The sequence below is a fragment of the Ursus americanus genome, chromosome 9, assembly GCF_024610735.1.
Source record: "Ursus americanus isolate L20-20 chromosome 9, mUrsAme1.1.p, whole genome shotgun sequence".
In the NCBI taxonomy this organism is placed as follows: domain Eukaryota; kingdom Metazoa; phylum Chordata; class Mammalia; order Carnivora; family Ursidae; genus Ursus; species Ursus americanus.
In genome coordinates this window covers 3,219,681-3,234,556 of record NC_142135.1, presented here as the reverse complement: position 1 = coordinate 3,234,556, position 14,876 = coordinate 3,219,681, and the positions used below count along the sequence as shown (strand labels likewise).

The 14,876-nt window shown below is 52.3% G+C and overlaps 1 protein-coding gene across 14 annotated transcripts in view; it reads right to left on the bottom strand.

Annotated features, from left to right (window-relative positions):
* Positions 1 to 5,973: 5,973 nt before the first annotated feature.
* Positions 5,974 to 14,876, bottom strand: part of PTK2 (protein tyrosine kinase 2) — a 264,175-nt gene continuing 255,272 nt past the window's right edge. For all 14 annotated transcript variants that reach the window (XM_087864579.1, XM_087864566.1, XM_087864570.1 and 11 more), the window contains 3 exons: positions 11,841 to 11,996; positions 10,495 to 10,575; positions 5,974 to 7,231 (listed from right to left, as the gene is read on the bottom strand). In XM_087864579.1, the coding sequence (XP_087720705.1) occupies positions 7,019 to 7,231; positions 10,495 to 10,575; positions 11,841 to 11,996 (450 nt within the window). In that variant the 3' untranslated portion in view covers positions 5,974 to 7,018. The remainder of the gene's footprint in view (positions 7,232 to 10,494; positions 10,576 to 11,840; positions 11,997 to 14,876) is intronic.

The following is a 14,876-nucleotide window of genomic DNA, read 5'->3' as shown; positions in this document are numbered from 1 at the left end:
TTCCCTTATAGCAGCATTTGCGAAAATATGAAACATGTAACCCTTGCCAATAGACACGCAGCGCTATGCAAACGGACGGTGTTCCCAGTGAGGCCTACTTGGTGGTGCAGAGACACCGGGAGTGGGGCTCCCGGGTGGCTCAGTCGGTTAAAGGTCCGACTCTTGGTTTCCGCTGGGGTCATGATCTCAGAGCCATGAGACGGAGCCTGGACACCAGGCTCCGCACTCAGTGGGGAATCTGCTGGAGATTCTCTCCCCTCCTGTCCCTCCCCCCCTTACAGCATGTGCACACTCTCTCTCAAAAAATAAAAATAACTGTCAGCTATGTTTTCTTTTATCAGTGCGAAAACGCACTGCCAACCTACTGTTTTGAATTTACTTTCCTCCAAGAATCTAATACAAATGAAAAAGTACAGAAAACAGGTAAATGACACGTCCTAACTCCTGCACTTCGTCTTCGGAGAGGTGGGTTATTATCACCTGCGGGGAATGTCTAAGCCTCCTGGCGTCATCAGGTGTGCACCAGCCGAACCGCGGCAACTAGCCTCCTTACAGAAGTAGGTGGGTCTCGCGCACTCCAGACAGGCTGTAAATTTTTAGGCCGGCTCAGCATCTTCCTTCCCTGGCTGAGGGTTTAAAACGCTGTTTGCTCTTTGCTGCCTCTCCCGCGAGAAGGAAGACCAGCCTCAGGATTCATTCCAGAAAATGTCCATGTCGCTCTGAAGGGACGCACTGTAACTGCGAAGGGCCCCGGAGAGCCCCGTGAGCCCCGCGGTGGGACTGCATCACATCGGCACGGAACTCCGTCTCCTTGGAGAGAAAAAGAGGCTCCGAGTTGACAAGTGCTGGGAACTAGAAAGGACCTGGCTACCGTCCGCACCACCTGTAGTCGTGCCCAGAACACGGTCAAGGGTGGTACGCTGGGCTTCCGTTACACGATGAGGTCCGCGTATGCTCACCACCCCATCGACGTTGTTACTCAGGACAGTTTTCTCATTGAAATCTGAACTTTCTTGGGTGACAAACACACCCTCAGGGTTCTCATGAGGCCAGGTGTTGCTTGCTCTATATCTCAGGCCCAGAAAGATGAGTTAATTCTTGAAGGAAACAACATTGAACTTGCATCAAAGTCAGCAAGGCACAACCGGTAAAAACAAGGCTATCAGAAAATTTTGGGTGGTGTCTATGCTTCTGAAAAAGGACAGTTCAGCAGGCTGATGAGTAAGGTCTAAGCTGTCCTGCCACAGAAACGGCAGGATGCCGGAGGATTTTTCAGACTTATTTGTCATGTTTAAAGATGCTATAAAAGGTGTATTGATTTGGGGAAAAAATATGTCTTTTTTTATCTGGGCAAAGTTTAATACCAACAGTGATTGCATTATTCTTTCTTTTCAGTCTAAAATATAGTTTTTAGGGGTGCTGGGTGGCTCAGTCGGTTGAGTGTGTCCAACTCTTTTTTTTTTTTTAAAGATTTTATTTATTTATTCGACAGAGATAGAGACAGCCAGCGAGAGAGGGAACACAAGCAGGGGGAGTGGGAGAGGAAGAAGCAGGCTCATAGGGGAGGAGCCTGATGTGGGGCTCGATCCCATAACGCCGGGATCACGCCCTGAGCCGAAGGCAGACGCTTAACCGCTGTGCCACCCAGACGCCCCGAGTGTGTCCAACTCTTGATCCAACTCAGGTCTTGATCTCAGGGCTGTGAGTTCAAGCCCCATATGCTCCATGCTGGGTGTGGAGCCTGGTTAAAATGATGTATGTGTATATATATATTATACATGTATTGTATACTCCCCCTGGGAACTATATAATTATGTATATAATTTTTTAAATTCCTAATTGGCTTTGAGTTTTGGATTAATACTAAGTTATTTGTGTGAAAATCTGTAAAGAAATTAAAATTCTTAGAGACAGGAAAAGTGTGTGTTTGTCACACAATCCCGGAGATGCTTCCTCCTGCTTCCTCTGCAAATAAACACATTTGTTCAAGGCCCCGAAACTAATACAGTAAAATCAGTGGGTTCCAACGGTCTCTTGCACTTGATTAGGTGAACTTCTCTTCAAGACGGAAGCTTCAGCTAACAGGGCCCCGTGGGCCTGCTTCTGTAACCGCACATGGGTGCGTGAATACTCGGGCCTCGTCAGGACACACCTGAGGCAGCTGTATCACGGAGGAGGGGACAGGGAGCTGGATACAACGGGGTTCACCATGGGGGGGGGCTGTGAAGCCCCCTCTGCTTCCTGCAGATTCTGCTGGAAAGGATTTTCCCTCACCCCGATGCGCACTCCCGTTTCTGGGAAAGTTAGTTAAATTCTGTGCTGCTCTGGTGCGGGGACTGAAGACCCGCGGTGACAGCAGTGAGGAGGCTCCGTGCTCGGGAGGAGCTGTGGTGCTTACCCCTTCCCGGTGCACCCACAGGCACGGGGCCTTCTCAGGCACCTTGGCTCTGACCTTGAGCCTGTCTCCAAGAACGGAGCTGCAGCGTTTCGTCCCCAGGAACCCACAACAGGCTGCCGAGGGAGCACCACGTGCCCGCGGAAGTCACGGCTCATCTGTGAGGCTGCGTGGGGACAGCGAGTGTGCCCCACTAGCGCTCCGTGAAGCCGCACCCTCTGTGGGACGGGTGGGCAACACCGTGTTCCAGAAACGCCCATGAGAGAACTGCTCAGGTGCCCGCGTGTAACTGGTTGTCCCTCCTGCACTCCGTGTCACATGGGAAAACATGTCAAGCAGGGAAAATCTGACAGCCAGCAGTCCCTGACCCATTTAAACGTTCACGAAGTCCTTGCAGTACTGACGGTGGGTGGGGGCCACTGCCTTCCTTCGGGACAGAAAACCAGCCAGTCCCGCTAGATGCCCAGTGGGCCGCCTCGGCTTCTCCAGCGCACACTCCAACGCACAGGATGCTGGGGGCACGAGTCGAGCTCTCCGCTCCACTCCACGCCACCACTGACTCTGTCACCCCGGGAGCTGGGAGAAGAATGAGTAAGCAGAACCTCTGCCCCTGGATGGGCTCACGTGACCACGATGGAGTATGCTGGCCACCCCGAACCTGATAACGAGCCGTTAGGCAAACCCAAACGGGGTCATTGCCTAAAACCGGCCTGTATTCTTCAAAACCACAGTCCAAAAGACAAAGGGGATTAAGGAGCAGCGGTGTGCAGACATGCACTCAGCAACAGGTTCCCAGGGGGAGAAAGGCCATGAGTTGTAGTGTTTCCCAGGGTGGAAATACTTCCCCTCTCCCACCGGCCAATTTCAAGCTGCCCCTGTGATGTCACCGAACGCAGACGCGGGAGAGACGCACGGAGCGTCCATCAGACAAACATGACACACCCAACCCCGCGAACTTACACCACGGTAAGATGCAGTACGACGACGAGGAAGGGCTGACTTTTGTGTTTATCTTTGTTTTCAATATCATTTAATTGTAAGTGTACATAATTTAATTTCTAATAATGGCTGTGTTTGACAAAGAGCTTGCAAAATTCCTGGACATCTCCACCAAAGACAGGACAACTAAATGGAAGGCATGATTCCGGGTAGGGTTCTGGATTTAGGGGAATATGGCATGAAGGGCATCACTGCTGGCTCGCGTGTTGGACAATATCACATTTTTTTTTTTTTAAAGATTTTATTTATTTATGTGACAGAGAGACAGCCAGTGAGAGAGGGAACACAGCAGGGGAGTGAGAGAGGAAGAAGCAGGCTCCCAGCGGAGGAGCCCGATGTGGGACTCGATCCCGGAACGCCGGGATCACGCCCTGAGCCGAAGGCAGACGCCTTAACGACTGCGCTACCCAGGCGCCCCAATATCACATTTTCTGAGTGTGATGCTCATAGTGTGTGTATGTAAATACGTGTCCTTGCTCTCAGGACATGCATGTTGGAGCATTTGGAGGTGGGACTAATGTCCTGGGGCTGCTGCAGAGAAGGACCCCAAACTGGAAATTTATGTTCTGCTAGTTCTGGAGGCCGAAGTCTGAAATCAAGGTGTTGGAAGGTGCCTGGAGGCTCTGAGGGAGTTCCGCCTAAGAAAACGAAGAGCCACGCTCCGGAATGGGAGAAAATATAAGCAAGACGAGTAGCTGATGAAGGCTAGTATCCAGGACGTGCAAGGAAGTCTTACCGCTCAGTAATGGAATGCTAGACTGTCCAATTTCAAAAAAAGCAAAATGTTTGCACAGACACTGCACAAAAAAGATCAGGAAGGGGACGCAAGCACAGGGCAAGGCGCTCAACACCACCGGGCACCGAAACCCACACGGGAAGAGGCGGCTGCACACCCGCCTGCACCGAGCCGGCTCGGCAGTGTTGAGTTCAACATACGCTTGCCACAAATTCCAGAAACACCGCTAATAGCTGTTTGCCCCTGAGGCACACACAGGCCCACAGCAGCTTTGGACCCAATAATGTGAAAACAGCCCCAAGGCGCCACCATCCGCAGGGGCCCCGCGGAAACTGGCTGTGACCCACACACTGCGGACTCCATCAGAAATACACATGACACGGACACTGCCAAACGTTACTTGGAATGCGGGCGGCGCAGGCCTAGAGGTGGCCTGAAGTCTGGGGCTGGAGGCCAGGCCGGCGCCCAGGCAGGACGGAGCCTCGCGGCCAAGGGACCGCAGCGTGTTCCTGGCTCTGTGCTGGTCCTGGGCTGGCTTCGGTGCCTGTCTCCTCCTGCGTCCTTACCGTCTGTGAACTGGATCTCCGCAGGCGGACACAAGACGGCGCCTGCCACCCATCTGGGGGCACGAGCGCAGTTCTGTTTGTCTGGGTGTCTGTGACCAGTGTGTTCCTTTGTGAAACACCCAGTGAGCTCCGCGTGGGAGCTTACTTTGCTCCGCCTCAAGCACTCTTTAATTCAGATCATGTTAAACGGAAAATACGCAGTTGGAGAGAAACAGACTGTGAGGCTGTGCACAGGGGGACACGCACTGCAGCGCCGCTCCCGCCCAACACAGACCAGCTTTCAAAGGCTGCCTACGGATTGCCCACAGTTGTCACCCGCGGGAGAACACGGCTGTCACCTCACCTCACGCTCCTTCTGATGGCCCCTCGGTCCCCTGAGCCAGCCCACCGTGGGCCGTTGCCACCTGTCCTCCAGCTCACATGCTGACGCAACGCTGTCCACGAGGAGCCGGCCCATTCCCACAACCACAATGTCTGGACTCAGAGGATGCACGAGACCCATCGGCAATTCTTCGTATTAGAGGAGAGCCAGACCCGGAGGCAAAGGGTATCAACTTCAAGTAGGCTTTCACTCGGAGGCAGCGGATCTTAACTCGTGGCAGCTGGACCCCCTGCCCCCAGGGGCACTGACGGGCCGAGAGCAAGCCGCTCTATGGCGGGTGTGGCGGCCTCACCATTTACCCGGGGCCTGTCTTGTTTCATCCACAGGTCACCATTGCCAAAGGTGAGGAGAGGCCGCAGAACACCAGAGAGTAAGAGAAACTCTGGGTAACACCCCTGGCCTCTTTCTCAGAGGAAGTAAAAGTCCTGTAGGCCCAGGAGGAATGGACTTCGCATCTACGAGCACATGTATTAGCCGGGCAGCATGCCCCCTCCATCCCTCCACCCGGCAGCTCAGCTCCTGGCTCCTTCCTGTCTGCGCAGCCCAGTGCTTGCTGCAGCTCACGGGCTCCAGGTGAGACTCGCGGGGGGCGCTGGGGGAATGCATGCCAAGTCCCCCAGTGAGACATCTGGCTCCGAGCCGGTTCCTCGAGGCTGGAAAGCTCCCGAGAACCCCAAGGCTGCGGAGGGAATGGCTTAGCATGTGGTAAGCAAAGACGGAATGAAAAGGCTAACTTGTCCCAACCCTCCTCCTGTGGTAACACCCCTGACTTGTCTAGAAGACAGAGAAAGAGGAGAAACCAGTAATTACTGAGAGCTTTCTTGTGTGCTATCCGGCAAGTTACCTGAAAAATTTTTAATGGTTTGAAGGAACCAAAAGAAATTACACCAAGAACTTAACTGGTAACACCTTTTTAATAGGTCAAAGTAACTGTACAGTTCATTATATTCTTCCTGAGAATAATTTATATCCCCCGACAAACTAAAGGGAGGGCATAGTTTTCAAAATTATTTAACAGAATGGATGGTGTAACTGGACATCAAAAGAAAACCAAATCTCTCTGCTTTGCTTAATTCTCTCCTGGGAAGACAGACACAATGAAGGGTTAGTTAGCTCCAGTGGCTGCAAGATAGTCAACATGGCTTTAATCTTTCTTTATAAATTATATAAAACTGGAAAACAGGGATGGGTCCAGAGCCTCTTCTCAATGCAGTTTGGAGGTGCTCTGGTACAAAGCATTTCTGCTTCCGAGAGAAATAACATTGCTACAAAAAACTGGCACATTATTCTGGTGAAAAAAGACAAAGTTTTTAGTGTGTCTACAGCTAGCTTCCAACCAAATCTTCACATATCCAACAGGAAAGTAAAAGGCAGGAAAGACAAAAGGGTTGTTTTTTTCCTGAAATGACTCATGTCTTCAAGATAGAGCTCTGATATTCTTCTCTCAAAGTGGTGTTAGCATATTGCAACTCAAAAGTGTTCTCACAACAGAGACCCCAGTCTGGGCCATGACTCTGCGGCACGCCGAAGAATTCTCAGCCCCTCGGGTTTCCCGGAATTCTCCGCCTCGTCTCCCCGTCTCCCAACACGCAGCCGAGCTGGGTCAGAATCCGCACGCCACTGCCTTGGCCATTTCCACGGAAACACGCCCTAACATGAACATGATCTGTTCTTCAGGATTCTTAAAAGCTTCTCACGAACAATTTTCATTCTCAGAAAAATGCCACATTTTGGATCCTGGACTTTTCTGAACACCATGATTAAAACAAAACAAAACAAAACAAAACAAAACAAAAAAACGAACTCAAATCAAATGTGGTTAAACTTATATGAAAGAGATTTTCAACCAGCTGTCAGTCACAACCGTTCGCGCGGTGCCGGCGATCGCGGAGCCCCTCACTGCTGGTGGAACACGGGAGAACGTCCTCAGAGAGGGCCCCTCAGTGCGGCCTCGTCGTTCCAAGCATCCGCAGTCTCGCTTGGTCAATGACGTCGAGTAAGTTCTTGGCGTCCACGGCCAGGGCGTGAGCAGCGGTCAGCATTTGCTTCTTGTACTCCTGCTGGAGACTGGTCATGACGTACTGCTGGGCCAGTTTCATCTTGTTGATGAGCTCACCCAGGTCGGAGTTCAACAGCTTCTGGGCCATTTCAATCTGGAAGGACAAGAGAGAGGTCAGGAGAGGCACGTTCCATCAACCGTTCCTTGGGTGCCTCCAGGAGGAGCAGCTTTCTTCCCCTTGGACAAATCTTCCACGCCTCCAGCAGGCTTCTGCTCCTTCCACAAAAGCCCTCAGTGACTATCAGCCTCAGACTGGCAGGGCTTTTGCTTCTTAAAAGAATCACAGTCTGGCAGAACCTCAGAGGCCGCCCAGCCCAGAGGCCTCCCGTCAGAGGGGCAGCTGGGACACGGTTGCTGAGGTCGACCAGGCGGCTGGCTTCCAGTTAACACAGACACCTGGCTCTGGACTTGAAACGTGTCTCAGGCCCCGCCTCAGCTGTGCAAGAGGCGACTCCCCCAAACTGCTGAGAGGTGGAAGCAGGGCAGCGGTGCCAGAAGAAGGTGCCCTGAGGATCAGTGCGCTTTGCCCGGGTGTCTCAGGACCTTCCTCATCTGTTCCTCCAACCAGTAATGTGATTTTGCACTCAATCTTTTAATGATCACTGAGCACTCACGCACGAGCTAGTCAGTGGTGTGGATGCAAGACTGACTCAGACACACTTGCACTCAGTCTAGTGCGAAGCCCGTGTACAACTCCCTAGAGCACACTGGGATGAATCCTACAACACAAAGATAGCAATCCATTTGTTCTGAGGGTCAGAGGACTTCACAGAGGAGAAGTCATTTGAAATTGGCCTCGAGCGTAAGAGGAGGCTGGCTTCTTCTGAGGAGAGCCTCACGAGCCATGCCAAGTGACCTCCGTCCTGCTGAACATGCCAGTGGGGAGGCCGAAGAGATTTTTAGGAAGGGGAACACTGTCCTCCACAGAGGTGTTCTAGAAAGAGGGCTCTGGTGGCGGGGTGTGAACGTGGAACGGAGGGGCGGGAACGCCAGAGGCAGAGAAGGCAGCTCAGAGGCTGCTGTAGGAACCGAGGGAAGAGGGGAGGGTGACAGTGAGGATGGAGAGGCCAGGCCGTCCGTGACGTGATGACACAGCTGGGCGGCTGCTGGCATGTGTGTGTGGGAGAGCAGGGTTCCCAGGGGCAGGCATGGCGAGTGCCTGGTAGTCCCACTGACTGTGGAAGCAAGCAGGAGCAGCAGGACGTCTGCGGAAGGCAGACATCCAACACAGCTGGCGACCCCAGCTCGAGTAGAGGTGCCACCGAAGGCACAGAGTTGGACGCATCAAACACTGGCTCTCTGGAAGTGGCGGAGCCGCCAAGGAGAAGCAGCGTTCTGTAAGACCTGGGTGCTCTACGCCCGCGCAGCCCGTCGGGCGACGACCGCGCTCGGGGCAGCAGGGAAGAGGAGCCGGGACTGGGGGAGCACGGCTGCTGGCGGCCCCCGGGGGAAGCTGCAGTGGAGAACTGAGGATGAGCTGGCCCAGGAGGACAGGCTGCTCTCTGAGGTAGCAGGGGGTTGGGGAGGGGGACCGAGGAAGGGGGAAGCAAGATCAAAGAAAGCTCCTCTCCTTTTAAAAAATAATTAGGAATATATACGGGAGAGTGAGTTGGGTAGAAGAATCAGGGTAGATGGAGAGATTATTTCAGGCTTCATCAGCTAAAGTAATAATTTAGAAATGGCCCTGCCAAAATATTTACTTGTTAGGAAACCATTTTCTCTCCTCTGGCATATGGAACTTTTCCACTTTTTGGCAAAATTCTTGCTCACTGTGGAAGACTGATTAAAGTCCCAATGAAACAGAGGAATGAGCTAATGCCCTAACTGGCTAGAAATTTACACTGCACTGTGCGAGCAGTGAGGCATTGTCCGAAATGATTTTGGTAATTTCGTGCAGGTGAACGGACGCCCTTTACAAAGGAAGCACAGATGGGAGCTGTGCCAGGTTCATCACGACAGGCATCACCGGGACACGAGGAGCCCCGGATGCAATGTCCCGAGAAGCACTCAGCCTCTACCTCGTTGGGAGGAAACCGTAATTGTTACAGAACATCCCTCAGCCCCACTTCAGGAATAAATACTGTCTAAGGTAATTGGCCATATTCTTCCAAAATGCCGACGGCAGAAACATGAAGTGTGAGGACCTGCTCCAGGCGGAAGCACACTACCAGACAGGCGCGTGGCGTCGGGCAGGACACACAGCCCTCCTGGCCTTGAACTAGAGGATGAAGCTATGGGACGTGATCGCCCATGAGGACCGCGCGGGGGTGCTGACGGCCCAGCTGTCCAAACCCTCCAGGTGAGAGAAGAGCCTCCTGACTGGAGATACAAATGGCAACACGGGAGGTAAGAAGCATGACACAGGCGACCTATTCTCAAACGGTTCAGAGAAAGGAGACTGCAGGTGTAGACAGAGATGGAGAATGTGGGAAATGTTAAAAGGCAGTGAAACTGGGCTGAGGATATTTGGGAATTCTCTGCACTATTCTTGTAACTTTTCTTTAGGTTTGACATCACTTCAAATAGAAACTAAGAAAACACAGGAAAATAGCACCCGCTGGGCTGCAGGGCTAGACAGAGTAGGAAAGTGGGTGTGGGAGCAAGGAGGGAAGGGGAGTGAGAAGGGTGAGCAGGGCCAGGGCCGTCATGGACTCCAAGGGACACAGCTGCATGTGCAAGCATGGTCCAGGCGGCACACACCCCTGGGGGCTGGGGAGCATCTCCGGGGGCTGGGGAGCACCTCTGGAAACTGGGATGGCTGGGAGCACCATTAAAACAACATGTGTCTGCTCATTTGTTAGTCAACACATGATGCAAAATAGCCAAAAATGGTAAAAATGAGATTTTTGTTGAGAGATAGTATTTTGGGTGAACTTTGATTCCTTAAAAAATTTAAAATACATGTATTAATTTAAAAGGCATTTTTTAAAATCACTGCTGTATGTGGAAAATCAGCATCATTTGCAAACTATAATTTTTTCAGAAAAATTCAAGGGGAGGGCAGGCTGCCTCTGTCAGCTCATTTCCCCTTTGGCCTCTGAGTTGGTGCTGAAGGATTTGGCCCGTACCCAGCTCTGCACCTGTGCTCCCTGCTGTCCCCACAGCCACCTGTCCTTTGGGCCCCGACCCCCCAGCTCAGTAGCTGGCAGCGGGGGCGTGGGATCTAACCGGCCCCCGTGGGTGCCGCTCCACACGGCCTCCAAGGTGAACAGCCACATCCCGGCAGGCATGCCACAACCCACAGGCCTCCCGGGCTGGAAGGTCTTGACCTCAGAGCAGCCAGATCATCACAGCCGGCCGTGCCCAGGGCGTGTCCTGCCTGCACCGTCAGCGCAGGAAGGCGGCGCTGTGTCCTACCTCTCGGTGAGTGCTGGCTGGCAGGACCGGAAGGGTCTCGTCCACAGTGGCCAGTAACGTCCGCAGGGCCAGGCCGACTTCCTAGCAGACAAGACCACACCCGGGATCAGAACACGCACAAAGGGCTTTCACACCAGCAGCGACTCCTCTCAGTTACAGGGCTTCTTTCCTTTCCGACACTTCAAGGAAAATCTCTGTATTTCTTTTCCTCAGTACTGAGCCTGATCTGAAGTGATCAGGTGTTTCTTCCAAAGACTGAGATCTCTGAATGCTCAGATGTGGTGCCTGATGGAATAGGAGTCAGCCTTCCAGAGGAAGGACATTGTGACACCTGCTACCGTGTGCACGAACCTGTGGAACACTGTCCTCAGTGAGACGAGCCTGTCCCAAAAGGACAGATACAGCGTGACACCACTCCTCCTCTCCTCCGCACCCTGGAGTCCCCATGTTCACAGGGACAGGGAGTGGCTAGAGCGCCAGGGGCTGGGGGAGGGGCGCTGCTGTTTAATGGGGACAGAGTGTCAGTTCTGCAAGGTGAGAAGAGTTTTGGAGATCAGCTGTCTAACAGTGTGAATGTACTTGACACCACCACAGGCTCAACAGTGGCGCGGACGGTAAATGTTACGTTCTGTGTATTTTACCACACTTCTAAAAAGTGTGATCAAGCATACGTTCCAGAAATACAGGCCTAAACAAAGCTTCATAGCAGTCTTTGAACCGCAGAACACCTCTGAGCTTGCGAACACCAGTGTGCCCTGCTCAGGGGGCACTGTGCCTCCCTTCTCACAGAGCTTCCAGTACTCTCTTCCAGGACACCATGCCCCTGAACAGCTTGGAAAGGTTAGGCTTGGGCATGATATTTTCATTTCCATCTTTTTACTCTTATTAAAAAAGATTTCGTGAGCACCCGCATCCATCCCTCAGCGGAAGAAAACAGCACAGATAAATCCCAACCTCCTTCTCCCTACCCTGGGGGCAGCGTCTGAAGGTCAAGTGCTCTCCCCGTGCACTGGTGCTCCCACAGCAGAGCCGCATGTCCCGAAGGCACGCACACAGCACGGCTCTGCATGCTTTCAAACTTCACGGAAATGGCATCACTCCATAAGCTTGTGTGATGCCATTTTGCAGCTCCATTTTTTCACCCAAGACCGTGAGTGTGAGCAGTGATTGTTAGAGCCTGTGCTGCTCCTATCGCCAGGGTCGGGAACAGCAGTTCAGTCTGACTTAACTCGGTCACTGTGTGGAGCCTTCACGCACAACTTCTGAAGCATCTGGTCTGACTCTGAGGGGCACTGTGGCCTCCACGGTTCTAAGAACATTCCTACCGGCGGAGGGCTGGACTTTACCTTCACCATGGGGACGTACTCCTCTGGTGGGGCTGGCTGGATCTTGCTGGACATCTCGATGACAGCCTTTACCAGGCCCGTCACGTTCTCGTACACTCTGTCATTGGACCGGTCCAGGTTGGCAGTGGGCGGGGGGCTGATTTCCTGGGGCTGAAGCTGCAACAGAGAAGCGTTATGCCCCCAGTGCCCACACGGTGGCGGCACCGCACCGCAGCTAGGTTAGAGAGGGTCTTTAAGAGAGATCAAAGCGGATCACAACTGATTGGCTTGTCTGTAGGGCTACAGCTCAGCTGGAGGATGACAGTAAAGTAATTCATCCAAGCGACAAGGGAATGAGGCAATCATTTTTTGTAACTCTGAGCTCAGTTAAAGGAAATGAAGTGGAATCATACACTTGACACTAAAAGCCCCAGATTTTCAGAGTAGTGATTCGACACCCCCCCAATCATTCACCGAGGGAAAGAATAAATGTATTCTACGTCTCTGAGGATTTCACAGGAAGCTGGCTAGGGGGTCAAGCATTCTATGTTAAGACTCAAAGAATTCCTGCTTAGTCTGACTTCTGCAGTCAGAACCGTATGGCTCAGTGTGGCTGCCTGCAGACCACCTCATGGACGTGTGTCCCTTCACGACTGTTAACAAGCGGACACCGTCTGCGTGCACTGCGCTGCGGAAGTGAGGGCCGTGGTGGTGGCGCCAGGAGCCCCGCGGTGCACGTGTCCGTGGCAGGGCCTCGGCTCCTCACCTGGCCATCGTGGCGAGGGGCACCTGAAGGAACTCTTGGGCACATGCCCACCCCAGCACCCAGGCATAGAGACACCGATAAATGTTACCCGCGAGAGCCAAGCACTGAAGGCTGGTGCACGCAGGGCTTGCAGAAAGCATCCAACGGCATCTGAACGTTCACATTGGTAAGACCAGGCACAGAAAGGGCCGTATGTGTCTATTTTAAGAAAACTAAAGCACGGTACATAATCAATCGTAGCTGTTTGCCGATGGGTCTGCTGCCAGCATTCAGTCCAAACCTCTAGATGCCCATTCTGAACCCTCGGGCTGACTCTGTCTGAGGAACCCAGAGCCTGGTGTTGAGGTCTGGCGCAAGACAGACACAGGAATAGTTCAGTCCCTGCAAGGATGTTCATGCCTTACTCTCTGGCAAATAAAGACCTTGTTTCTGGTGATAAGCCAAGCAAAAGTGCCCTCCCCAGGCTTCCTGTTTATTGCTCCAGAATCACATGCAGAGTGCTAGGAATGAAGGAGTGGGACAGACACACAGACACAATGTGCTTACCCTCCATGGCTATTGTTGAACGGGAGGTGAGGAAAAGTTAGAGAAATTTATCAGAGAAAGGGAAAAAAGAAAAACAGTATTAATAAAGGCAGCAGACAAAATCCCCACAAAACACATAAGCAGAACCAAAAGGAGCGAGTCTGAAGGCTGTGTAGGAGCCAGCCCCCGGTTCCCTGGTCCTCCAGGCACAACAGCTGGGCCGTCGGTCCAGGGCGCCGGCGCACTTAGTAGGAGGCCTGCCACGCGCTGTGCTTGTTTTCATGAGTGAGGAAATGAGGCGAGCAACACGCAAAGCCTGAGAGGGACAACCTGGCGGCCGTGTGAGAAGCAAAGCATTATGGGTCCTCAGAAAGAAGAGGCCGTCAAATGTGCTTGACATCACTGAGAACTGACCATCAGACTTCTGGGCCACCGGGACAGACTGTCCCACCCTCGCTCCCCGCGCCCGCCCCCGGCATCCTTGGAAACAGGCTTCGTCCTTAGCTATCCTGCCATAATCAAGATCCCTGGCTTGGGGCTGTGTGTAAAGACATCAGGAGCTTATTTTAAAAACAAAAACAAAACAAACTAAAAAAACAAACAACAAACCCTGTTTTTGAGCCAGGTCTTATGTTTCAGGCTCCTTTATTTTAAACTTAGAGGTTTTATTTAATGCTTTTTCCTCTACAGCTTACACCAAGGCCATCCTCTTATAAAAGGCCAAGTTAATTGGGGAAGGGTGGCTGTCTTGCCCCCTCCTCAGATACGTCTGAAACAGGTGTACCCTTTGGCATATGAGTTCTGCAGAATCTTAAATTTCAAGGCCCAACGTTCCACAGTGTGTTCTCCGTGTGTTAGGAAGAGGGAGAGCATTCCTAACTGCATCACTTCGAGAGGACATCCCTGTCTCTTCCTCTCTGCACGCTGAGTCACACGCGGCCCGGACGAACTCGGCAGATGTGCCAGTTCAAACCGTATCCACACACAGGTACGGCTCCTAAGCAGGCGCCGCAGGCAGGGCTCCGTCGGGAAGAGGCGCCGCCACTCTAGACTCCAGGAGGCAAAGGCGGCTCTGCGCTAACCTAGTTAAAGCTTCTGTCCTGTATGTGTCCTGCGCCTAATCAAGGCGGGTCACACAGAAGCACCGCCCTGCAGCCACCATTCACAGTAACAGTCCCAAAGCAAAAGCTTAGTTTGGAGAGACAGCTGTTACCGGTTTCCTATTTTCTGGGGCTTGTCCACTTGGAGGTTCCTTGGCAGGCAACTGGGATAAAGCACCACCCCCCAGAGACATACACAATTCCAACGCTTAGATGAGTGCTTAAAGCCTCAAATAATCCAGAATTGAAACAAGGCCACCACGGAGAAACCAAGAAGGATTTCTGATTAAATGTTCTCTGGATGAATTCCATTAGCTACACCTAGAGAGAAGCACTTCTGTGTTAAAACAGGGTTGTTGTTTCAGGCCGGATTCAGTAACTTCCACTGAACAGCCGGATAAGGAAGAACTAGACACACAGACTTCATAGTTATTTTTTTAAAGTGGGTTCCACGCCCAGCGCGGAGCCCAATGAACTCACGACTCTGAGATCAAGTCAGACACTTAACCACTGAGTCACCCAGGCACCCCTGCTTCATACTTATTAAGAAATCTTTACTTAATGCATTTTAAGCATGCTATTTCCTCATTTCTACTTGCTTAACACCTTCTCTAAGGGTATTTTCCAATTATATTCATTTACATTACAAATGCAAAGGCAAACATG